This window comes from Pelodiscus sinensis, chromosome 12, assembly GCF_049634645.1.
Source record: "Pelodiscus sinensis isolate JC-2024 chromosome 12, ASM4963464v1, whole genome shotgun sequence".
NCBI classification, from domain to species: Eukaryota; Metazoa; Chordata; order Testudines; family Trionychidae; genus Pelodiscus; species Pelodiscus sinensis.
Genome location: NC_134722.1, coordinates 30,554,167 through 30,581,372, shown reverse-complemented (window position 1 = coordinate 30,581,372; position 27,206 = coordinate 30,554,167). Strand labels below are relative to the sequence as shown.

The 27,206-nt window shown below is 42.2% G+C and overlaps 1 protein-coding gene across 4 annotated transcripts in view; it reads right to left on the bottom strand.

Moving 5' to 3' along the window:
* Positions 1 to 27,206, bottom strand: part of TENT4B (terminal nucleotidyltransferase 4B) — a 60,091-nt gene that overhangs the window by 18,103 nt on the left and 14,782 nt on the right. For 2 of the 4 annotated variants that reach the window (XM_075940247.1, XM_006121144.2), the window contains exons 2-5: positions 14,629 to 14,752; positions 6,894 to 6,940; positions 3,987 to 4,107; positions 2,857 to 2,964 (exon numbers count right to left, since the gene is read on the bottom strand). In XM_075940247.1, coding sequence (XP_075796362.1) covers positions 2,857 to 2,964; positions 3,987 to 4,107; positions 6,894 to 6,940; positions 14,629 to 14,752 — 400 coding nt within the window. Of the gene's footprint in view, positions 1 to 2,856; positions 2,965 to 3,986; positions 4,108 to 6,893; positions 6,941 to 14,628; positions 14,753 to 17,707; positions 17,885 to 27,206 lie in introns of those variants that run through there. The other 2 variants (XM_025183667.2, XM_075940246.1) reach the window with 2 other exon arrangements.

Here is a 27,206-nt window from a genome sequence, read left to right as displayed (position 1 = left end):
CACATGGAGCGTGGTGCACCCTGGCTGAGTGCCATGGCCAGCTGGCCGGGCAGCTGCTTCTCTTCCCTCCAGCCCAGCTGTCCTGCGCTCAGCCCATGGAGGCTGCGCCTAGCTCCAGCTGTGAAAGCCACAGTCAGCTGGCTGAGGTGTTTCAGCACTCCCAACCTCCCAGCTCCCACCATTCCTCACAGCTACTCACCTGTGTTGTTGCTCAGTGAGTAGCTGCTCCTCAAATGAGGAAATCTAATGTAAATGTACTGCACAGATCAGAGAGGGCTCAAGAGCTACTCTTAGAGCCCCTGAGATCTACTGGTAGCTCACGATCTACTGGTTGGTGACCACGGGTTTAAAAAATGTAATTTTGCACGTGACTATTTAAAGCCAAGTTTACTATACAAATCTGACAATTATTTTGGCTTTCTGTACCAACCTATGGTATTAATCACTGCAAACCTGAACAACTAGAATAACTAAAGTAGTAAAGCTTCAGGGGATAGCCAAGTTAGTCTGCACAGGATAAACTGAAAAAACAAAAACTGGTGGCTGTCTTGTCACAAAAACTCTACCAGTCAAATACACAGAGAAGTGTTGGAATTACAATTCATCAGCAAGTTCAGTTCTCATGCTAATGGCCTCAATCGGGATGGCTGGGATATTACACAAAAAGCTGTTTGCACCTTCATTGAATGTTAGGGTTGGTAGATTCTTGCGTTAGTACCCTCCCTATCTATTGACTTTGATCCTTATCTGCTTTGTTTTAACTATCCAATCTTCAGGTGCTTACTGATGGCCTGTTCTGCCTTCCTGTTTTTCCCTTTGATATTTTTATTACCTCTGCTCCTTGTTTCTCGCCCCCCTCCTTTTTTTCCCTTTCTCCCCGATTTATTTTGGGTCTGCACATCCTAAACTCAAAACTCCGCCCATCTTAAGAAGTGGGCTATGCCCACAAAAGCTCATGATACCATCTATATGTTATAGTAGTAAAACAATTATCTAGTATCATATTTCTGGAATACTTTGTATTTAGGGTAAGCTGTATAATTACAAACTGATTTCCATAATGCCTTGTATGCATGCTGAGATTTATTGTGGACATTTGCTATCACACTGTAAACTTTTTTCTTTGAATATGCAGAATCCATCAGAAGCAAGATGCATGCTTTGTTAAATTTTGTTGAGTATGAAAAGTGTACAAAATACACTTACTGCAAACATTTCAATTAGGGATGTAATAATATAACCATTTAAATGGTTAACTGATAACCCTGGGCTTTTCAGTTACCATTTACACAAAAGCTCCCAGCCCCACTACTGGAGAGCCAGCTGCCACCTTGCACAGGCTGGCAGACAGCTCCCCGAGAGCAAGTCTGTGGGCAAGAGCTGGCTACCCCATGCTGCTGCCTCTGATGCAGAGGTAGCAGCACAGGGTGGCAGACAGCTCCTAGGGAGAAGGGCAGCACCAGCTCCCAGAGCCAGCTGCTGCCCCATGCTGTGGACTCTGCAATATAAAGCTTATACAGGTTGAACCTTCCAAATCCAGGATTCTCTGATCAGGCAACATTTGTGGTCTGGCAGGGCCACCAATGTTGCTGGACCAAAGACCCCAGAGGTGGGAGCAGGAGCCAGCTGAGAGAACACTAGGCTGGGGAGCCCCAGCAGAGCCAGGAGTGGCTGAAGCAAGCAGAGACCGGAGAAGCTCCCACCCTGGTCAAGTATCCCCTAGAGTCAGCTGGGCCAGGTGGCCAGGGAATCCTGACCTCAGCTGGGGAACCCCTGCTGCAGCAGGGCTTCAAGTGACTGGCAGCCCAGCCAACCCTCTCCCCTTCCCCCTGAGGCAGTAGGGCTGTTGGAGACAAGGTGGGACCCGCAGGATATCCCTGATAGCAGCGAGGCTGCACTGGAAAGCTCCAGCCACGGAACCCCTGGCTGAAGTGGGGCTGGCAGAGGCAGGTGGCCCCAGCTGGGGAACCCCAGGGAGTTCCCAGCAGCAGTGGGGCTGGTGGTGGCTGAGTGGCCACAACCTGGGAACACCGTGTGGCAGTGCCGCCGGCAGCAGCCAGGCTATCCCGGCCAGGAACTCCAGGAGACCCTGGGGCAGCGTGTAGGCAGCAGAGTGGCCAGTGTTAGCGGGACCAATGGCAGAGCAGGGAGCAGCGACCTCCCCAATCCGGCAAACTCCCTGGGTCAGGACAGGTCAGGTCCCGAGGGTGCCAGCCCAGGGAGGTCCAACCTGTTCTTCAGAGCCTGTAACTACTGAGAATTTTCAGCAGTAACATTGTTACCTAATTAACCACTTTTAAACATCCCAGGTTTTAATGGTGGCTACTTGTACTCTACCATCAACTAATATCTGAAATAAGCAGAAATCTAGAAAAAGAAAAAAATGTGTCTGATCTGTTGTTAACAAGGGGAAAAAAATACGAGCTCAGTGAAGCTCATAATTTGGAACAGAGTGAAAATGTAACTGTTACAAGTCTATTCTCCAATTGGTAATGTATAAACATTTCTCTATTATAATGATCTAGCTTTGATTAAAAGAGCCTGGTTGTCTGCTGTCTGAGTAATAAAGAAACTGAATTTTCAGTAAGACACAACATTCAATATTGAAGCTAATGCACTTGCTATTGTAAACATACAGTTAGAATTTCTCTGAATACTTTCCATCCATATTGAATTCCAGATTGTTTAGACAGCAACATGCTCTTCACTTTTTAGGACTCAAAAAGCAGCAATATTTTGCTGCTGACAAAAAGAATATTTGAATATTTGATTCTGTATTTTACTTTAACCCATTCTTATTACAAAGTGAATCATCAATGTACAACTCAATAGTGCTAGTATAAAGCATTATCTAACCTTGATAAAATCTCTGATGAGTTGGGCTGCTTTAACCCCATTCTGTACATTAAAGCTGATATCAACTTTTACTTCAGTGAAGGAATCTGTCAGTTTAATAATAGGTACCTGACAAAAGAGCAAGATATAAAGTTAATATTTAACTATCTGAAAAGGAAAAGCAATACTAAGTATCCATGATATACTTAGCTTCATTAGTAAAATATGATTTGTGTAGGTATTTGCACATTTCAACTGTGTTATAGATTTTACAAGGAAGGGATGGGGGGGAAGAGAGAGGGGGGGGGAAGGAGACAGATTACAGGAACCTGTAATTTTAAGATCGTACCCCTTTTATGTACGTTTAATTGAATTGGGAATGATTTTCTTAACTCATTCTGAAACTATTTTAAATTTAAAATCTTTTATGCATAATATTACTCTGATTTTTTTAAAAATACTGTAAAGTAAGTAACTGAAGTCAAAACACTACAATTTTTTAGTAAAAGACAAACACCAGAGGGAGACTGATGCACAACAACTAAAGATCCCTGACTTCATACAAATATTATTAATGAGAGGAGGAAAGAGTAGGTTTACACTGCACACGAATTCTGGTCTCTCACTTAGGTTTGAGCCCAGGCCCCCTTTAAATTCACAAGGAAATCAGTCTGACTTGGGCCAGCAAGCACTCAAGAAGTCAAGTTCCAGGACTGTGCTAAGAGAATAAAATCAGAGCCCAGTCTTACTGCAGCTTGGGGTCTAGTCTCTGTTGTTTTGCAGTGGGGATGCAGCTCCAGTCACAGGGTCAGAAGGCCTGTACAGTGAAGTATGGATGCAAGACCCAGGTCTAGGAACTGTAAGCTTAGGTTTACAATGCAGCATGAAAGCTTAAGACCAGGCTCAAACACCAGTTACACAAGGTTGGGTCCACAGACACGGGTTTACAATGCAGTTTAGACAAACCCACAAAGCAAATTTATCCATCCATTTAAAAAAAAATTACAAGACACGTTATGAGTAATAAAACTGTCACTAAATAAGCAGATTTGATTTTGAACATCACAAAGCAGAATCTGAGTAAAATGGTGCTATTTTCAAATGCCCTTTTCAGAGTAGACATATGCTTTAAGAAACTAAAGACGACTTACAGTTGCTTTGTCTAGAACCTTTACTGAATCTTCATCTGCTACATTGTGCTTTCTAAGAGCCTCTTCCAAGGTCCAGAGAGGCAAAGTCTCCCATTTTCCAAACACAACTAAGTCAATATCACTGAAATTACAAGAGAACATAAAAATAGTAGAGTTAAAATAAAGACTGATACTAGATTTGGGTGCATTTAAAAGTGCATGATTGGAAAAACACCAACAGAAAGTAAAACAGCACACTGAATTCTCTTAAGTGGGAAGAAGATAAGAATTAAAATATATAAGAGTATTTTTTTAAATTTCTAAAGCATAAGGCGGCGGACAAGGTGGTAATATATCTTTTGTTGGACCAACTTCTGTTGGTGAAAGAGACAAGCTTTTGAACGCCACAGAGCTCTTCTTCACGGGACTCGATTTCAGATAAAGCTAAAAATTATTTCTTTTACCAAAAGAAGTTGGACCAATAAAAGATATTACTTGATCTACCCTTCTGTCTCTCTCAGTCTGGAATCACCACAGCTACAACACTGTAATTATATTAAATCAGACAGCAAGCTATCATCTGGATAATTTGATAATGTGATGGGGGAAAGAGGAACAGATTGGAAGTAAATTGTTCAGAAGAGCTATGAGCTGTTAATGTATGAAAACAGTCAATGCAATCATTATATTAATCACAGTAATTTCTAAATATCTAGAACAACCTTGAAAGAGTAAAGTAGAGTTTTTCAGTCCTACTATGCATCAAACTGGCTGCCTCCACTGCACAAATTAAACTAAGAAATATCACAAATAGAACCTCTCACCAAGAGAGATCACACACGTGTTCACTAAATAAATACCGAAGCAGAGTTTTGAAAAATATATTTAGGTATTTGAAGTGTTTTAACTAAGCCTCACTAGTTTTCTGAAGATAGTATATCCTGATTAGAATAAATAGAGCACTTTTCACTGCAGGAGAGAGGAGATCTATAGGAGTCCAGTTTGGGCAGTAGATGAGGTTTGCAGGGATGGTTTTTTTCTGATGTATGCATGGAAAGGAGTGGATCAACAAACTGACAGAACTAACTTAACTATCCAGTATTACACTACAAGTTTCAAGGAAAAACAGAGTTTATGAACACAAAGGAATAATTATCAATGTTCTCAGAGAAAACAGATTTCAGAATAATTAAACGTAGCATCCATCTAATGGGAATCAGTCTTGGTGAACATTTTAATAGAAATTTTAAAGGTGCCTAAATGACTGTGCAATTTTCTTAGGGTGCAAAAAAGTCTTTACATTTTAAAAACTGTGAAAAATGTTTTGGAGGCTTTGAAGAAGCTGAGCTATTTTTTTTTCCAAATGACTATGCAAGAATACAGCCAAATTTAAGCAAGCAACATGTTACCTTGGGGACTTGCATTTCTGACAGACCTATAAGTCAGAAATTTAGCAACTCGGTTTGATTTTTTTTTCTTGTTGCTCAATAAGTCAAAGCCAATTGTATAAAGAAGTTTAATTAATTTGGTTCCTAATTTTAAATTAACATTTTCCACCTAAGAGGAGATGAAAAACAATAATTACAAAACAGAGAAGAATATTGTAGTTAGGTTCGGTGATCAACCAATTACTCTTCCTGAAATGTTCGCTAGGAAAAAATACATTTTAAAATAGTCTTTAAAGAGAAGTATTAATTACAGGACTCTATCCTGTAACCATTAGTAAACTTGAAGCTTATTTATATTTTACATTTTTAATTGGAAAAATTATTTTAAAACACTAATGTGATCTTGTAATGAACTTTCTTTAGATGGAACTTAGCCTCCTATTTGGGTGTGTCTAGACTACAGAGTTTTGTCGACAAAACTATACCTGCTTCTACACTACAGCTGAGAAAACTCAGCAGTTTTGTCGATGCTGGTAAGCCTCATTTTACGAGGCATAACGCCTTTTGTCGACAGAGTTCTGTCGACAGAAGGTGTTATTGCATCTAGGGTTGTGTCTAGACTACAGGGTTTTGTCGACAAAGCAGCTTGCTTTGTCGACAGAACTGAATGTGCTCTAGACTCTCTTTGTCGACAGAAGCTTTGTCGACAATATATGTCGACAAAACTTCTGTAGACAAAAGCCTGTAGTCTAGACGTACCCTTTCATTATGCTCATTGTTTACATCATTATACAAAAAAAGTCTGGGTTCTTAAAAAGATTTATTCTCCTATCTTAGTGGACAAAGATATCAACCAAACTGATTAGTTACTATTTTAATGTTTTAATTTCTTCTTTTGGAAATTGGATTCAGCTTCTCTTTTAATGAGATAAATAGTTTAATACCTGAACTCAAAGGTCAAGCTTAAATCATGTCACATGCTGGGGGAAAAAAATCCAAGTGAAGTGGGATAAATCTAAGATTTTACTATGATTTACTCTTATAATTAATTAGACTGAATTACAAAACAGTTTATTTTTGATAATACTACAAGTGGGGTTATATTTTAAATTAATACAAATAGGATCTAAACAAGTGGATATATCCTATTTCAGAAGTTCCATCTTTATTTCTTTTATTTTTACAATGTATTCTACTGGGAGGGCTAAATATACCTTTAGGCTTGGGCTGTTTTCAGATTTAGTCAGACATTTTAAAACACAGGGCAGTCTTTTAAAAAAAATCTAATCTTAATCATCAGTGAAATGGGTACTATATAAAAGTATCTGCATAAATGTCATCTTTCAATATAAATTGATAAAAATATATTACATAAGTCAGTAGTTAGAAAAAGAGTTGGGTGACAAGTGCACATACCACCCCAGGAACATGATTTTATTATAGTGCACGGAAATTCAACATATAGCAATGTGAATAGAAAAGGAAGAGACTTCAAAAGATGTGTAAACAATGTATAAGAAAGTTAAGAAAAGGTACTAACCTAGTTGGTAGATATAAACCAGTTTTAAAACTTCCAAATATCTGCACCTGTAACAGAGAAATAGGGCATTAGAATGCATCACAAATTTCTGAACAATTAACTACTGAGTACTGTAACTAGTAAAGTTTGACTATTGCTACCCTCCACTGGTAGTTTTAGGTATTACTGAAAGATTTTACAAGACCATAAAACAGGAATTTGGCAAACAAGTATTTAAATCTTTAACTTTAAAAGAAGATTAGAAAATAGAGTACTGTAGCAATAGTCATTATGTTAGGGAAATGCATAGACAGAAGAAAGTATCAGAATAAATATTATTTCTAATTAAAGTGATGTTTGTGACAGTAGAGCTCTAACTCCATCAGTTTTTCCATTACAAATCCTTCATTTTGAAAATACTTAAGAGTATAAGAAACTATTTTCAAATATAATAAAACTAGACAAAAGCATCAGAGTCTTTGTGTTCTAGCACTATAGCCAATCATACCTTTATGCAACCACAAATATACGCTAATATCTCTCTCACAAAAGTGTTGCATATGCTAACTTTTTGGAGTGGGCTGAGTGCTATTAATACTATACTGCAGCGTTCTTCTGTTGCTGCTGGTGCATTTTTTTTGCTTGCATTAGGGATGTAAAATCCTATTTAATTGGTTAACCAGTTAAACATATTATTTAACCAGTTAACCAATTAAAGGGAGAGTGGACGGTGGGGCACCTCCAGCCCAGCTAGAGTAGCTTCCCCGCCCACCTGAATCCCGGACGGAGCAGCCTCTGCCTGTGAGATCTACTGTAGACAGAAGCTGCACTGGCTGGGCTAGAGCAGTGCCTGCCTGTGAAGCACCCAAGCACACCATAGACGGAGGCTGTTCCAGCCCAGCTAGAGTAGCTCATTTGCAGTGCCCCCCTGCCAGGCAGGAGCAGCCCCCTGCCTGTGGCAGGTGGGAAGCTGCTCCATCCCCCTCTGGTTAACTTTAATCAGTGAGGCTTATCAATCCACTTGTTAAACATTCACATCCTTAGCTTGCATGTAGCCTAATTATATTTTTGGTAACATATTTACAATCTTAGTGCATGTATACACGTAATATGCTACAGTGGCATAGATGCACCTGTACCATTTTAACGATTCAGAGAAGACACTGCCTACACAATAGGAAGGCCTCCCCTGTTACCATTCAGGATGTTAAAAAAATTTATAAAAAGTAGTAACCAATGAAAATTATATCTATTACATGGTTAAACATTGCCAGGGGATAGGAATAGAGAAGGAGGGAAGGGTGCTGGAGAGCTGCTAGCGAGCTCCGGGTGAGCTCTGCGGGCTGCCATAGTTTGCTGGGTGACAGTGGGCTCCAGGTCCGAAATGCTAATGGGCTCCAGGCTGCCACAGGCTCCATGAGCTGCCACAGTTTGCCAGCTGGTGGCAGGCTCCAGGTCTGGGCTACCAGGGCAATGCGCTCCTGGGACCTGGTGGACTCCGGGTCAGCTCAGTCAGACTCTGGACTGCCTAGTGACTTTAACCATTAACAGGAATGGGTAAGTATCAGCGTAACTGGTTAAACTCTTACATCCCTAGTCAGCACATTCCACCACCCTGAGAGATGGCAGGTATGTTGAAGGGCAAAGCTCTCCTATCAACATAGCACTTTCTCACTGGGAGTTATGTTGGTGTAACAGCATTGTTCAGAGGTATGGGTTTTCTGCACCCCTGAGCAAGAGTTTTACAAACATAAGTTGCTAGAGTAAACCAAGCCATACTGGCTTTTTCCTTCTTCTCTCTTGGATTTTGAAGACATTAACACAATGCTACAACCTTTACCATACTACCTACTAGGGATCAGAGATGTCAAATGTAGTTGAATCAATTAATCGACTAGTCGACTGGCCCGGAAGCTAACCCCGCTGCAGCTCTGCCTTTTAAATGTATTAAAAGCCTGTCAGCTCTTACTACATTTAAAAGGCTAAAACGCAGCAGGAAGGACTCAGTGCAAACAGGAACAGCAGATTCCCGGATCACGCAGGATCCCCCGCACTGTGCACCTTAATACATTTAAAATACACTGGCTCTTAATACATTTAAAAAGCAGAAGTGTGTCTGGGACTAAGTGTGAGCTGGGAATCAGCTGACAGGCAGCAAGGGGGGCGAGGAGTGACTAGTCAAGGGATTAGTCGACTATCCTGATAAGCTTATGCTTATCGGATAGTCAACTAGTTGCTTACATCTCTACTAGAGATATTAAAATGCATTTAATTAAGTAATCACGTAACCTCTGAAAATTTCAGCTGTTACACACGGGGGTGGCAGTCAGCTCCCGCCTGCTCCCCTGCTCTATTGCCTATGTATCAGAGGTGGGAGGGGAGAGAGGCAGCCCCCAGAGCCTGCATGTAACACTGAAAGTTAACTTCTGAGCCTGGGCTCATTAACTGTGTACATGATTACATTTTCACTTCCCTACTACGTACCTAGATATATTCATTCTAACACACAAATCCTGACAATGCCCACAAATTAATGCAAAACAGGAACTCTATGCAGGCCAATTTATATTCCTCTCCTCTCCCACCCCAATACTTAAAAACACTGAAATTATGTTTGCCAATGTGAATATACAGTAAAACTCCAATAGTCCAGCATCCAATTGTACAGCACTCCTGATACTCCAGCATCAAAATGGCAAGAGCCCAGTAAGTAAGCTTTGGCTAAAAACGAGTCACAAGGCAGCAGCGGCAGCAGCTGAACAGAGCAAAAAGGGTAAAAAAAAAAGGTTAAAACGCTAAAACAATACTGTATTCAGTATGTACAATAAAAAGGGTACAGTATATATAACCATTTTATAGTACCTCCTGATAGTCTGTCATATCCAATAATCTGGCACCATCTAGGTTCCAAAGGTTCCGGATTATCAGAAGTCTACTGTACTTAAGTTTACTACTCGTGTCCTACTATGGTGATGCATATTTCAAGCGCTATGCAATTATGACAATATCAAATGTTTTCTAACCGTTGCAAAGGACTGTGTAAGTAGAATGTGTAAAGCTTTCCTCTAAATATCATTGTGACAACTTTTGTTTAAACACCACAAGATTTGAGGTTCACTTTGTCAAATTATTTTAAAGGCCTTCCCTTAAAAAAATCACTAAATTAATTACAGTGAAATTCAACAACAAGCCTTTCTTATGGTGGAACTGATCTGATGCCATTTTACAAGGAATGTTTCCTTCTAAGCATGTGCCCCTCAAATAAGAGAGCAAATGACAACTGCCGAAGTCTACAAATAAAGTTACAGTATAGAGGCATAGTTTTACCCAATCACCTTTTCACCACCTTCCTGAATGCAGTTGGGGTAGCACAGAATGTATGTACCAGGTCTTGTTTTAAAGTTTCATTATGAGTACACATTTTATTTTTTGTGCACAAAACTGATTTCAACATTCATGGTGTTTATACCTTCTTACCAGTTGTATATTTTGACATGAAAACACACAAGAACACTTAATCTTACTTAGTTCATTTAAATTCAAGTTACACTGTAACTGGATGCGTCATATCTGAGGCTTATAGGATTTAAAAGCAACTCTGTTCCCAACTTAATGTGAAAAGCACTGACTAGAACCAAGGACAGAAAAACGAGGCACCACTTACATTTCCTTTCCCCAGTAAACCACCCATCCTTTGTGTTGGGGAAACAATATTGGCAAAGGGCCACTACTGTAGAGGGGCGTGGGAGGGCGACCCACCACATAACACTCTCCCACCCCTTCCTCCTCCTCCCACAGCCTGGGGAAGGGTCAGGACAGCCTCCCTCCACCCCAGGCCCCTGCCCTACTCCATCTTTTCCCCTGCTCTGCCCGCATCCCTCCTCTTCTCCCAACCCATGCAGCCTGCCCCACACTTGCCGCCAGGAAGCAGAAAAGTCTCACCTCCTCCCACCTCCCAAGGGATGCACCAGGAAAGCAGAGCAAACTGGAGATCACATTGCTCTACTTCCTCTGATGCTGCCAGTGAGTGAAGGGAGGACCCAGCTGTGGGCACCAAGCTCCCCTGCTAAGCCGTGGGCTGCCCAGAAGCTCTGGGTCCACTGGCAAGTCTCTTGCCCCTTCCACTCATGGCATTGGAGGGAGCACATGCTCCTCATGTCACCCTTGAATACTGGATTTCTAAAGTACATTCCATGGAGTGATTTTACTGTAATACCACCTTATTTAAAATTAATCAGTTTAAAATTGAAAGCACATGCAAAGATTATACAAGATGAGAACTACAATAATAATTTGAGTCATGAGTAACAGCATTATGGTATCATCTTTACCAGTCGTCTTCAACCCTTCTACACCCAAGATCACTTTTTAAATGTCAGGGCAAGACAAGATCCATCCCATCCCGTTCCCAAGACTCCACCACTTTCTTTAGGCCCCTTCCTCTGTTCCCCTCCTCTCCATCATTTGCTGTCCCCAGCCCTTACACTTCACTCTCACTGGGTTGAGACAGGTGGTGTGGGCTCTGGGGTGGGAATGAGAGATTTGGGTGTGGGAAGAGACGAAAGGTGCAGGCTCTGGGAGGGAATCTGGGTGCAGGAGGAGGTGGAGAAGGGGCTGCTGGCTCAAGGAGGGGGCTCCAGGCTAGACAGTGTTGGGGTCAGATGGACGGTTGGGGTACTGAGCAAGCCACAGGCTTGTGGATGTGAGGGTGCAGGAGTTCAGGTTGAGGTCTATGAGGGGCTCAGGGAAGGGGGGTTGGGAGTATGATGGGCTCAGGACACAGACCTGCAGTGTGTAGATGGTGCATTCGTGTTGTTACAGAAGACTGGGGATGTGAGAGGCTCAGGACAGGGGGTTCCGGTGTATGAGGGGCTCAGGGTTGGGGTGTATGTGGGGATGCAGGGGTGTTATGATGCTGTGGCCAGATGGGACCTTGGCCTCAACTGGGGGCTTGTTGGCAAGGCTTCATTTTTAAATAAATTATTATGTCCAACACAAAACATTTCAGCATTGTCTTTAATTTATAGGAGGGGCGGGGAACCTGTTTTGGATCAGGGGTCACTGACCTACAGAAAAATCAGTCAGGGTGCACACAAGTGAGATGCAAAAAAACCCACAACCCTTCCTGAGCAGTTGGAGCTGACCCAGTCCCAGGACTCCTACTCCCCTCACCGGCAGGCAGCAAGGGGAAGGAAGTACCCGGTGGCGCGACAGACGCAGCATTTCAGGAAGGGCCAGGAAATAAAACTTGGAATAGACTTCTGGCATCACCATTGTGGTCTGTCACCATGATGTTCCAAAATAAGAGATGTCATGTAATATGAAAAAATGGCCCTCAGTGGCAACTGGCAATTCTAGATTTATCTTAATGCAGCTTTCTGTACTGTATAGTAGAGTGACACAAGCTAAACCTAGTTAACTAATTCAACAAGACATAAGGATTAGCTAAGCTTTTTCTTCTAGCAACATCTAATATAGTCAACAACTTGGGAATTTACATGTCAAATCACCCTTATAATAAAAGGCACAGAGTCTTGAAGAATGGTGCATTGCAATGTTGATCCACATTTTTCTTCAGACATAGCCACAACTTCCTCCACTTCATTTTCTCTCAATAAGCAGTTTTCCTTACTTGACACATTCCCCCCCCCCCCCCCTGCTTTTTTTTTTAAACACAGGGAAAAATTTCTTCAAAATATTCCCAGGGTAGGAGGGGGAAAAGTCTCTTACTCCCATATGCCATAGCAGTTTTTCTGTGGAAAAAGTGTGGGTGAATATAGGAAGCCGTGTCTATGCTAAATGTCTTCCCTTTTTCTTTCCTGTCTACTCCACTGTTCCTCTCTATACTGTCTCTGTCCTTTCCTACATATTGTCTCTGTCTTTAGACAATATCTTAACTAACTCCTCTGTCATGCTTGGCCCAGAGCCACCACCACATAAGGCACAAAACAAAAACAGTACTAACCAGTCTACCGCGGAGGGGCTCCGGCGGGGGAGCAGCCCAGGCGCGCCTGGGATGCCCCCCCCCCGCCGGCTTCCCCCGAGGCTTTGAGGATCCTACTTCTACTTCGCGGATTTTCATCTATCGCGGTAGGGTTTGGAACCTATCTACCGCGATAAACGAGGGTTCACTGTATATCTGCTGAGAAACAGAAACTGAAAGCCCAGAACTTTAAAGAAGCAAGAGCTGATTATTAGGCTCAACAGATTAGAGCCATTAATTCATTTTTATGAGACTATACATGTAGGTGTAGCATGTTTGTGATGAGATTTAATTGTAACGTATTTTTAAATGAGAAACGTAGTATTTTATTGATTTAAAAAAAAAAAAGAGAAAAAACAAACATCCAATTTAAATAATTGATTTGTATCCACTCTGATTCTAATAAAGTTGTAAAGCTAAAATTATTTATTCTAAATAGAAAAATATGAGATAAAGGCCAAAACAGCTCCTGATTCATCAGTTGCTTTTAGGAAACCAAGGTTGTGTAAGTGCTACACCCACCTTTAGAGCCTCATCTTCAGGAGCCAGAATGGGAGAGACAGGAAGGGTTGCTACAGTACACCAATGGGCATTTGCTAACGAACAATTCCACGATCAGTACACATCCCATGAATGGAAACACACACACAGATTACTCAAAGCAGGATTGTAAAGTAGCAAAAACTTCAATTCCTTTAGTAACTAAGGATCAGAAGTGAAAAGGGGAACAAAGAGATGATATACTCACGCTCTCTGTAGGCAGAAGTGGTTTGGGAGGGACACTAGAGAGACTCCAAGTTGAGACAACTACTAGCCCAAGCAGATATGAAAGACTAAGCCCCATTGAGGAAGGTCCAGGGACAGCATCCCAGTAAAAACATCATCGCCTGCCACTGACAGCAACTTGAGGTAGAGACAGATTAGCTTTGCCCATAAGGAGCAGTACCTTAATAGTGGGTCTTATCGTTCTACATATCTGCCAGATCAATACATACAGTCTGTATTACAGGGTCAGGCAAAATATGACCTGTGAGCTACATCTGACCCGTCAACATGCCAGATCCAGCCCAGGGCCCAGTGAGAGCCTCAGCCAGGCTCCCTGTCTGCCTCGCCCCCACCAGTTACCCAATGGGTCTCTGAACACCGTGGCTATGTCTAGACAGGACATCTCATTGTTTATGCAGATTCAGGTTAACACAGCTATCCCTCTGAAACTTCTCTGAATGGACAAGAAGTAGGACTGAGTGGACTTGTAGGCTCTAAAGTTTAATGCTCTTATTTTTAAATGCGGGATTTTTTTTACATAATTTTACACTCGTAAGATCAACTTTCATAAGATCAACTTTCATGATAAGGAGACTGCACTACAGAACTTGTATTAGGTGAATTGAAAAACACTTTCTTTCGTTGCTTATAGTGCAAATATTTGTAATCAATCTGTGCTGTAACTGAAATGAAAATATTTTTAAAAAGGTAGAAAAAATATCCACAGTATTTAAATAAATGGTATTCTATTACTGTTTTATAGCATGATTAATCTTTTTAGTAGTGCAATTACCATTAATTTTTAATCACTGGACAGCCTAAAAATAAAATGCCAAGATCAACTATGGTAGCCTAGAAATAGTGAATATCTTCTATACCACAATTTAAGCATAAAGTTATTTTTGCAATAAAAGGGCAAGTCAATGTGTAACAAAACAAAACAAAACAAGCTGTTTACGAAGACAAAAGCAGAGAAAAGCTTGTTAGAGCATGCCAAATTCTACTCACATCTGCATTTGGCCAGAGCTCCTTAATAACATTTTCTATTCTGTTCACCACTTCCATTCGCATTCTTTCTTCTTCCGGTCTGGGAGACATATACTTGTAGAAATCAATGATTTCTTCGTGAAGACTGAGGAGAGAGAGAAAAGATAAGTTAAAGAGAGAGAAAAAAGTAAAATGGCTGCCATTACCTCAAATGGTTTAGAAATATTTCAAGAACAGTGAGCACTAACTTTGAACAAAAGCATTGCCTCCTTTCAACAGAAGTAAATTCACATTTATGGGAATTTAATTTTAATGTTAACTCACAACACACAGGATTTACAAAGAACGCACATTTAGAAACAATGTGAAAATTAATCAAAACTGCTTTTGCTCACATTAAAAGTGAAAGAAACAGCAATACTAAATATTTTAATATCAGAGTGATTTATAAAGATTTAAATCTTCATGTATGACTGCTATTAGGAGTTCAGGGTTCACACGTTATCCAAATATTTAAGCAAAAGCCTTCTAAGCTAACCTTTTTAGTTAGCCTGTCATCAACTGAGTCATTGCCTGTGTCAGCACAAGCAATTTGTTAACACACACAAAATCAGTTCTGAGACATTTAAACAAATACGAAATAATGTTAACAGCTGTTTGCAATTTGAGTCTTCTCAATTATAGGTACCTGTTTGCCCAATGTTAAGTAGGGATGTTAAATATCGGTTAATAGAATAGCTGATTAACTTCATGAATTCTTATCAGTTACTCAACTATTCTATAGTCTTCGGGAAGTGAGGCCAGCAGCCAATGTGCTCCAGCCCCAAACCCAAAGAGCCGCCTGTCACTCCGCGCTGTCGCCTCTGTATCAAAGTCAGCAGTGTAGGGTGCCAGCTGGGAGCTGGTCTGTAAGGGAAGGCAGTTTAAAAACCAGTTCCCCTCGCAGCCCCGCTGCCTGTTGCCGCATGCTGCTGTCTCTGATAGGGTAGGTCTACATTGCATTCCTCTTCCGAGAAGGGAATACAAATGTAGACGAATGAAATTGCAAATTTGAATTTCCTGCACTTCATTTGCATAATCGCGTCCGGGTGCTATTTCGAAATAGCCTATTTCAAAAAAAGAAACATTGTGTAGATGCGGTTATTTCGAAACAAAACCCTTCAGTCTCATTTTATAAGGTATAAGGGTTATTCTGAAAGAAGGGTTTTCTTTCTAAATAACCGTGTCTACACAGCGTTTCTTTTTTCGAAATAGGGTACTTTGAAATAGCGCCCGAATGCGATTATGCAAATGAAGCATGGAAAGAGGAATGCAATGTAGACATACCCATACAGAGGCCCTGTCTGGGGGAGGAGGGGTCTGAACTCCCTGACTCCGGTGCGAGCCAGAACTGACTTGGGCTGCCTGCCTGCCAACCTCCTAATACACTTTAAATGAAGAGCCGCAGCAGGGGCAGGTCCCGGACTTGACGCAAGCTGACACTGGGCTTAACAGTTAATCAACTACACTATTACGTCCCCAACGCTAAGCAGAAACATTCATACTATGCGCTGTATTCTCCTATTAGTTTTAAAAACACACAACACTGGAACACAACAATGGAACATGGTATAGAAAGAAGTTGGTAGTCAGCTGCATTACCTTAAAAATAATGCCCTCTGCCCCATTTTTGGGGGGGAGGGGTAATAAATTATGCTTAGAATAGCTGTTTAAATAATAGTCCAGGTAATCGGTGTATCCTCTTTTTCCTATCATGTAGCAACATCCTCCTGACTAACCAGAAGGCTTAAGCCTATCCCCTCCACCCCACGTTCACTCTGTCAACACCATTGAATTTCAACACTCACTGAATTCCTGCAAGATTAAATAAATCCCTGGCATAGTTTGCTGAGTTCATTTCATTTGTTTCCTACAGTGCCCATTATAGTAGCAGCTAAATGTTCTAAAGAGAGGTGGGTTTTATTTTTTTAAGTTACATGTCAAAACAAAACCTATCTTGTCTGAAGCTCTAGTGGACTGCCAAGGAGAATAATTTACTAAGTTGAAGGTCCTCAGATGGAAGGTGTAAAAGTCTTCCTACACTCCCTCCCTACCCATGCACACAATGCTGGAAAATGGAAGCTATACCATACATCATAAAACAGATGAAGGACATCTGAAAGGAACATGAGTAAAGAGACACACAACTCACATTTCATCCCTCTTTAACATTTTAATATTCTCTGCTTACAAGTAAGAAGACTGTATATTACTAAAATTGAAGAAAGATTAGAGTGCCAAATATTTTTTGGTTTTTACACAGATAAAGACCATGTTCTTTGTAAAGAGTTATTTGCATTTCTAGGTGATGCTCACGCATGCCATTCTGTAGCAATACCTGAGGAACAGTGTTTAACTGCAAAACTGCAAAAAGCTGCTCTCGGGGTACGTCTAGACTACAGAGCTTTTCCAGGATACCGGAAAAGCTCTGCCGCGTCCAAGGAACGGGTCTGCTTTTCCCCAAAAATAATTCAGAAAAGCAGATACATTTTTTTCGGCATCCCTGTAAACTTCTTTTTACAAGGAAGAAGGGATGTTCCGAAAAAAAGTTTTTCCCCCAACATTCCAACGGGCCAACTGTCGGAAAAGCCTCTTTCAGAAGAAAAGCGGAAAAAGATAAGCAAACAGTGGTTTGCAATTTGCGTATCTTTTTCTGACTTTTCTTTGTAATGTAAACACAGCCTAGGTGCTTACTTGGTTGTTGGTATAAAATTTGTCTTCCTACAGTCTTATTCCTTCCTCATCTCCCCACTTGTACTTTTCATTTAAAAATCTTCAAGACCAAAACACAATTAGTGATGTGAATGGTTAACTGGTAAACATCACCCTTACCGGTTATGGTTAACTGGCAGCCTGGCCAGTGCAGCCCCCACCTCAGGCGGGCCCCATCTGGCTGGAGCAACTCCTCCCTGAGGCAGAAAGGCCTGGCCTCCTGCCCACTCCTATTTAAGTGGTTAACTGGTTAAACATAATATTGAACCTGTTAACTGGGATTTTACATTCTTAAACCCTTCCCTCCCCAGTACTGTTTATGATCTGCTACCTGGAGGTATTTAGTTACCTAATCATTTGGTTTGTTAAAAGTCTCCTAGTCTACCACTAATATTTCTTCTTAGCAGTCCTGATGCAACTCAATCTGTTGATAACATTTTACAAGTTCTTCCATCACGATAACTCTGTCATGGTAATTAAGTTTATATGAGACACACATTCTGGTAGAACTCTAGTCTGAACATTCCATGGACAAAAGAGCCTATTAGGCAACAGTCTAGATTTTTCAGTCATTGGGTCACATTATCTCAAACTACTGAGATTTCTAGCTAATAGCCAGAGTACAGAGATTACTGTACTGTTAAGTACAGCCTGCAGACAAAGCAAGATGATACTCCAGAGTCTGTTTGCCACAATCAAAAAAGTGATAACCTAAATCTTCCTCTTTGTAAATTTAAAAAAAGGAAAAAATGGACATCTTTCTGCTTTTTCCCCCATAACCTCTCAAAACATCCAATTTCTATTAACTCAGTTACTTGACTGTTTAGTTTACTGTTGACTAAACTTCAGCTGCTTTTAAGTAAGATTACTCTGTTACAGATTTGTCCCCTATAGTTCTTTATGAACATTACATTCCTGTTAAATCAAATAGCCACAAATCTGTAAGAACCACTATATATTAAACATAATAAGCAGATATCACCTGATCCATATACAATAATAATACTATCATCCAACTCTGAACATGAACCTTCTACATTAAAAATAGTTGTGTTTGATAGTCATTTATCCAACCAAATTATGAAAAAAAAAAAAAAAAAACCATGCAACATCCTGTTTCCTCTAAAATGTTAACATTCCTGCTCCCAATACTTTATTTACTTCAGTGAAGATGGGGAAGGGAGGTAAAGGTGGCTCAAGTCCTCCCACCCCAGATTTATACTTGGGACATTACAGGCTGTTTTCTTTGCCATAGTCAGGGAATGATGGGAAAGTGCAGTTTGCTGAATTTCTCTCCCTCTGGTTGAGGGCAGGAGGCAGATGAGCTGCTGTGCACTTTGCTCTCACTGCCTGACAGGAACAGAAAGCTGCTTCAGGCCTTCTGCCCTCCTCATACACAACAACCCCCTACCATGAGCCCCTCCTCATTCCCCCCAACCCTGACTCCTACATCCCCCACACACCTTCAACCCTGTCCTAAACTCTCCACTTTCCAAAGCCCCTGCCCTGACTTCCTGCATCCCCCCCACATCCTCACCCTCTGCCCTGAGCTCTCCCCACTCTCCCCCAGCCCAATACTCTCTAATTTCCTGCCTTGAGCCCTTCACACTACACCCCACACTTAAATTTCTTACAGGTACAGGCTGAACCTCCCAAATTTGGATTCTCTGGTCCAGCAACACCACAGATGTTACCAGATGAGTGTGTCCCGGAGCAATCTGAGACAATGCAGGGGCTGGGGAGCCCTGGACAGGACAGGCAACATCTTGGGAGCCACTGCCCTGGAGGGAGAATCCCAGGCATCAATGGGGCCAGGCAGTGGTGTCAGTGGGGTTGTCAGCAGCCAGGTGGCCCTGGCCATGAATCCCGTGAAAGCCCCAGTGGCAGCGGGGCCAGAGTAACCAGACAGCCTCTGCCGGGGAACCCCCAGATGAAGTGGAGCTAGCAAAGGCGGGCCTCCCCAGCCAGGAAACCTATGGTATCCCCAGTGGCAGCAGTGGGGCTGGGTAGCCGGGTGGCTCCAGCCAGGAACTCCTGGGAACATCCTGAAGCAGTGGGGTCTGGCAGCAGCCAAGCAGTCCCAGCAGGGAATCCTGGGAGACCCTGGGGCAGTGGGTGGGCAGCAGGGTGGGGAGCCATACCAGGCCAACATTAGTAGAGCCAGTGATAGGACAGGGAGCCTCAAGGACAGGAACCTGAGGGGCTGCAAGCAGGGAAGCACTGACCTCCCCTGGTCTGGCAAGTTGCCTGGTCCAGGACAGCTCAGGTTCCAAGAGTGCCAGACCACGGAGGTCTAACCTGTATTGCTGAATATCAACCCCTCTCGCCCAACTTCTTGCCCTCGCAATAGCAGAGTACCTGTAAGAAATTTAAGTTATTTACATGCATGGACTGAACCAAGATGAGCCAGAAACATTGGATGAAACTTAAATAGGATTGCTTGTCAATAAACCTTACAGAAAAGGGATAAAACTGAGGAATTTGAAGTAGTGCTCTGTTTTGGCACAGCCAAATCAATGCTTAACATTTGAAAAATAGAAGAAAACGTTACTGAAAACCAAATTGACTATAGCCTTTTTTGTTAAAACATAGCAAATTGTAGGTATTTATAGGGATGAAGAAAAAACACACAATTAATTCCCATTAAAAAAATTAAACAGAAAAATTGTAATCCTTTAAGAAATATGAAATAAAATTAACTTCTAAAAATACAAATAATTTAAATGAAGCATATACATTTTCCTTTTATTTTCTTTTAAAAAAGAAAACCCAACACCTTAATTAAGTACCTGAACAACACTGGGTAAATCTGCTAGTATATGTGTGTGTGTGTGTATACACACACACACACACACACACACACACACACACACACACACTTTAAAAGAGTAAGAGTAAGGATGGGGTATGATTATTTCTGTCTGTATCTTTTAAAGAAAGGGAAAAATGCTTTAAACCACCCTCACATTTCAAGAAAAAGCAACGATAACCCTTACTAAGCTACTGACATCAGTTCTGGAGGCTCAGGAAGAAGGCACCCAATGCATTGATCAGTCTGTCAGTTACTTCAGTTTGCACTGCAACACAGATGCCTTTCAAAACCATTTCCAGTGATCTAGCTCTGCCAGTAAATTGTAGTGGCAATTTCCACATTTACAACAGAGGGCTGTTTTTTTTTTTTTTAAATTGTCAAGCTTTAAGATACAAAGATTCTGGTTAGATGTGTTTTCACTATTGATAACAAGTATGTACATGAAAGCACAAGCAACTCTACAAAACCTGTCTGGACACATATTATACCTAAACAAGAAAAAGTGGATGGCTTAGCTTGAGAGATGTGTTTACCCTCAAGGAAACGGATCTCAAATGTAGCACTAATGAAATCTCTGCTGACAGGAGTCTGTAGTAAAACTGTTCAAAAATATGTTAGTCTGTTTGGGGACTGGAAAGGAGTACGTGATTGCAGTCTTGGGGTTAGGGTATTCATAATTAAAACACTAAAAAGCCTGTTTCCGAAAGTCATTAAAAATGCTATTGCTTGAATGGTTACTACTGTAAGCAAAAATGTATTGCATCTCAGCTTCATGTATGCTTGTATAGTAGATCTGCTTTACAATAGGCATGTCAAATCCCGTTTAAGTTTAATTGGTTAACTGATTAAACTAGGAAGGGGGCTGGAGCAGCCCCCTGCGCTGTAGCCCAGCTGCTTCCAATTCCCTGTTGAGCTGCAAGCTCCCAGTCCACATAGGCTGAGAATTGGTAACCTCATGTGAGGCCAGAAGTGGCAGCAGGGGTGCTGGCTGGAACAGACGGGTACAGTGTGTCAGCATTTCTAGCTCCCCAGGAAGGAGGTGCCAGGAGTGCTGGGGCATTGTGGGAAGTGTTGACTGCTTAGCCTTGTGGGCAGTTTATTGATAATGTGTTGGACATCTACTTCAAGACAGACCCAAGAAAACCAACAATAGAACACCACTTGTCATCACCTACAACCCCCAACTTAAACCTGTCCAACACATTATCAATAAACTACAGCCTATATTGGAACAGGATACCATACTCAAAGAGGCTCTGGGAGACAGACCCATAGTCTCCTATAGACAACCACCTAACCTCAAGATGATTCTTACCAACCACCACAGGACATACCACACTAATACCAACCCTGGTACCTTCCCTTGCAACAAACCCCGTTGCCAGCTTTGTCCACATATTCATTCTGCTGATACCATTATTGGACCTAACCAAGTGAGTTATAAGATCAAGAACACATATTCCTGCGCATCCAGAAATATAATCTACGCTATCATGTGCCGAAAGTGTCCGTCTGCTATGTACATTGGACAAACATCTCAGACACTTCGCCAAAGGATTAATGCCCACAAAACAGATATCAGACAAGATCACAAAGAGAAAACAGTTTCTTGCCACTTTAACCAGAAAGGACACTCTCTAAATGACTTAGCCACCTGCATTCTGCTACAAAGACCTTTTACATCTGCACTTGAAAGGGAATCCTCTGAACTGTCATTCATGTTAAAATTCGACACTTACCAACAAGGACTTAACAAGTCTTTGAACTTTCTCACCCATTACCAAGACAGTTTCCCCAATTATCACCTGTAATACCATTAACTCACAAACATCCCACTCTCCCTACCTTTAATATCAGCAATTCACAGACACTTACCTTCCTTCCTTCCTCCCCCTTCCCACCCCCCCCCCCCCCCCCCCGCATCCCCCTTCTGTTCTGCAATGTGATTTGTCCTTTTCATATTTGTTCATTTTTTTAAATTGTATCCTTTGGTATATATGGTTGTGACTACTTTCTTCCACTATTTGATCTGAGGAAGTGGGTCTGGCCCACGAAAGCTCATCATCTAATAAACCATCTTGTTAGTCTTTAAAGTGCTACATTGTCCTGCATTTTGCTAACAATTTTGGTCCTTTTAAACTTCAGTAGAAGTAGAACAAACTTACAAATAATTCAATTTGTAGGAAAGCAATATTTTTAGTATTTTGATGTCTTTTGTCAATGAAAATTTTCAAGTAAAATTGGACATACTGCTTTGCTACTTGGAAAACTAAGGGAATGGTCAAAGCTTTATGACATGTTTTCTGTTTTACATTTTTAAATATGTTCATGTGATCTAGAAAAGAGTCCCTATAAAAATCACTAATTGGATTTTCTAAATTAAAATTTTCAAAGATTTTTATAAAAGGATTAAAAGCTATCCTATAAGATTTTACAAAAAGTTTCTAATTTAACCGAGCACAACGTGTCATTTAAATTACAAGCAAGTTATGATACCAACAAGCCCTACTGGAATTGTTTATTACACTAGAACTGCTATTCATACATATATTATTTATATCCAGTGTTGTATTTAGATAGCTTACAAAGTTAATACATAACAAGTGAAGTAAACCTATTGTCTCTAAATTCTGATTTCAAAGCAAATGCTATTTTCTCTTACTTCATCATCTACCACTACTTCAATGCTACCATCACAGCCAAATTAGAAATATATATATATATATATAAACAGAGAGCAAAGAATTTTTGCACCTTGCTCCAGTACTGTCTGTCTACATTAGATATGCACATCATATCTACATTCATCAACTCTGGGACCTGCAGGCAGGATCTGTATATTGTCCCACAACAGTCTCCCTAAAGAAGATACCATGCTACACTAAAACATATTTGCGCCTATTCACATTTTTTATTTATTCCAACTTCAAGATGTTTTATTCTGCAAAGGGAGAAACACATGTGCACTGAAAGGCGTGGGACATGCTCTCCTGCACTCACAGTTGTGGGTGCACTAGGAACAAGTCACTGATGGGGCCAATGTACTGCTGATGCTGCTCAACCAGCAATTACATCAGCAAGTTGACACAGTTGCAGCAGTTGTAATAATTTATATATGGACTGAGCAAGTACAACTTCAAAGGCAGTGATAATCTCTGTGGGCTGCCAAATGCAGGGGTTAAAATCTGGGGACTGAGTCACTCAGTGCATACATTAAGCTCTTCTAAAGGAGGGCACTGAATATGCACGCTATGTAAAAGATCTGGAAACTGAGGGGGAAGACTCCAAAATGGACATGGATATGGAGAAGGGCACCACTGTTCCAGACATATTCCATGGCAGGTCCCTTGAAGGCGCACAGTGTTAGGTGGAAGAGAGAATCTCTGCGGAGACCAGTGGGATCCTGCTTTGGAGTTGTGATACGTAAGATTACACCTCTGAGTCCAATCATAAGAATTCCCCTTTCTTTTTCCATGGTAGGACTGATCTAGTCAGCCATTGGTGCTGAGAACGTGGCAATCAACGGATCAATGCCACCATAGCAGGCTTCCCTTTGATAGTACCAAGGGGCTTCCTCCTCAGGAAGCAGGCAACTATGGTACAAAAGGCTGTAACGCAGGCAGAAGTGGCAGGAGTCCTTAATGACTAGACTCCTTTAAGGAAGAATACACCTGTATCAAGGGAGAGCAGGTTGATTGCTGACACAAATGCCTCCGGGGCAATTGGCACCAAGACAGTCTTTGCTTTGGTGCCAACAAAGTCAACACTGCTGCTTCAGGCATAGGGCTTGAGGTAGTGCCCCTTGCAGAGCCAGAGCCAACCGTGCTACAGCACCAATTTGGAGGAGTGCGTTCAGTGCACTTAATTCAATTCCTTCTCAACAATCTCACCATACTTAGAGGGTAGAGACCTTCTCCAGGACAGTGCTTTTCTGGAAGCTCTGCATTCAGACTCTCTTTAAATGAGGGAGAACAGCACTGGAATTCCACAAAAACTGGAAATGCACTTCTCAGTGAAGCCAGAGTACTTGGCATGAAGTCAGACCAGGATAGCTTTAACAGTGGCTGGAGCATTACTTCCAACAGGTGGACTTTCAACCTAGCCTCTTTACCCTGCCTGGTCTTCACTGGGAGTTTAGGTCAAACCTAACTATGTTAGGTCAGTTTTCTAAAAATGAGGTCACATCACCAAGCTTGTTCCATCAACTTTAAGACTGTTAAAGTTGATTTCTGTACTTCTTCAGTAACGAGTAACTGCTAAATTTGACCTTGCATTGTTGACTTTACAGTAATGCAGGTTAAGGAAGTTAAATATCGGTTATTTGAATAGTCGATTAACCTCATGAATTCTTATCAGTTACTCAATCATTTTATAGTCTCTGAGGGTGGGGCCAGCAGCCAGTGCGCTCTGGCCCCATTCCCAAGGAGCCTCTTGCCCCTCTGTGCTGCTGCCTCTGATACAGCTTTTGCTTTTTGGTCAATCAGTTAATCAATACCACTATTACATCCCTAGTGCAGGTGCAGAGCTTTGGAAGTTGGCATTCTTGGCCTGTGGGAGATGTCTCTCAGTGCCTCATGGTGACCAGTCTGGCCATGACTTTCAACTCTACTCTGCTCTCGAGGAACAGGAAAAGCCCCAGGAACATTTGAATTTCCTGTCTTAACAGCGTGGCGAGCAAACCTCAGAGCAGGCAGCATACCTGAGCAATACACCTGACCATGAGTTCATGAGTTCCCAGGGTTGCAGACGAGCACCAGCACAGAATGTGCAGGAGATCCTGGATCTCATTGCTGTCCAAGGAGAGCAATCTGTTCTCGCAGAAATACAAACCAATAAAAGAAATATATAAAAGATATCTATGCCAAGAATGCCAAGGGCATGGAAGAGAAAGGATACACCAGACATCCAGCAGTGCCAAGTGAAAGTAAAACAGCTGAGGCAGTCGTACCAAAAAGATAAAGAAGGTAAAAGGATGGTCTGGAGCTTTGTTGCTAACATGCCGCTTCTATCTGCGGCTGCATGCAATCCTTGGCAGGTGGGGAGGGGGAGGACCAGCTTTCCTCACCAGTCCATGGATTCCTCCCAAGACACTCAGGCAGCCTCAGACAGAAAAGTATAGGACCGCAGAGGAATGGTCAGCAGATGAGAGGGGTAACCAATGTCACTGACACAGCCAAAAACTTTTTCATGACTTTGGAGACAATTCCCTCCTTCCAGGATGCCTCACATTTGGGCACTGAACTTGGGAGGGCATTTCTGGTGGAGTTCACATTTTTTAATCTTGCTAAAAGTGGGTTAAGGAAACCGAGTGGCTACATAGCAGGAGGTCCCCAGAACAGCTTGTTAATGTGCAGGGAGGATTCCTTCTCTAGCTCCAGACACATCTCCGTAAAGCTTTCATACATAGAGGAAATCTTCAATCCTTCTCACAAGGTTTCTGGGGAGGCCTACCTTATTCCATCCTCCATGGTAAGACACCTTTCCACACCAAGTCAGCAGTAAGTGGTCTGTCATCATTGTAGCACAAAGCACTGCAATATAAGGTCCAAGTTTCTGGACATGTTCAGTCAGTATCTGTTACATAACACACTGTGTGATTCGGAGGAGGCTGACATCACATGACAACATGGATGAAACAGGAGAAGCTATTAGCTGATGCCTCTGCAGTAAACCCCCTTTTGCTCATCCCCAACGAACATGGCATGAGCCCAGGCCCTGCCTCTCTGATTTGTATTGCCCTGCTGTCACGGAATGTCGGGGGGGTCCCTGACCCCGCACCCCCATCCACAGCCAGATGCGACTCTTAGCCAGCAGATAAAACAGAAGGTTTTATTGGATCACAGGGACACAACGTAGCATAGGATCAATGTTAACATAGGTACCAAGATCAGATAGTATTGTTCTGCTTGGGGAGAAGGGGACTCAGGCCTTTCTCCCCCTTTTCCTGCTCTCCAAACATCTTTCCTTCTCCCAGCCCAGATGAGACTGGCTCATCCCCCAGGCCCTACTGCCCAGCCTGGACTCTTTTGTCTTCCAGGAGTTCTCATCTCCTGTGTCTGGGCCCAATACACCTCTTGAGTGAGTCATGCTCAGCCTCTCCCACCTCATGCAGAGTGCGCTGGTGGGGGAGAGGGGGGAAGAGAACTGAGGTACACGTACACCCACACCCACACACAGCACAATACATCAAAGAGTGAATGTAACCCACTCCCCACCCCCGCCACTACGTCACACCTGCACGGTGCTCTCTTTATTGATCTGATGTCTGGCGGCTCAAAATCTTTATCTTAGCCTCCCACCCTGCCAGATATCTTTCCCCCCTTACTCTCTCAACTATCATGAAGCACATGGCAGGCTGTCACCACAATCCTAGAATCCTAGAACTGGAAGGGACCTCGAGAGGTCATCGAGTCCAGTCCCCTGCCCTCATAGCAGGATCAAGCACTGTCTAGATCAGTGGTCTCCAACCTTTTTACACCCAAGATCACTTTTTAAGTCTCCGAACAGGTGAAGATCTACCACCCTGCCCCTTCCTTGAAGCCCCGCCCTCTCTATTCTCCTCCTGTCCATCATTTGCTATCCCCAGCCCTTACTTACACACTCTGATAAACAGTTTATTTTTAAATTATGCGAGGTATAAAATTAAAATCACGTGTTTATAGTTATGAAATAAATGGTCTGTTTTTTATTCATGCTATTTAAATCTAAAATGAAGCATTTATAATTATACATTTTGTGGGGACAGAGTTCTGCGGCTGAGGGCAGGGGAGAGGGAACAGAGTGCTGGGAGGGCAGAGGACAGGGTTCTGCAGCAGGGGACAGAGTGCCAGTGGAGACAGGAATAGGGACAGAGTTCTGTAGCTGGGAACAGGGGAGTGGGAACAGAATTCTGTGGCTGGGGACAGAGGTCGGGGAGTGGGGACTGGGGAGTCAGGTGCCAGTGGAGGCAGAGAGTTCCCTGTATCTGCCTCCTCCTAGGATTCCCTCATCCCCCAGAGGGAAACCAGTGCATGCCTGCCCCAGGGCCGACCCACCC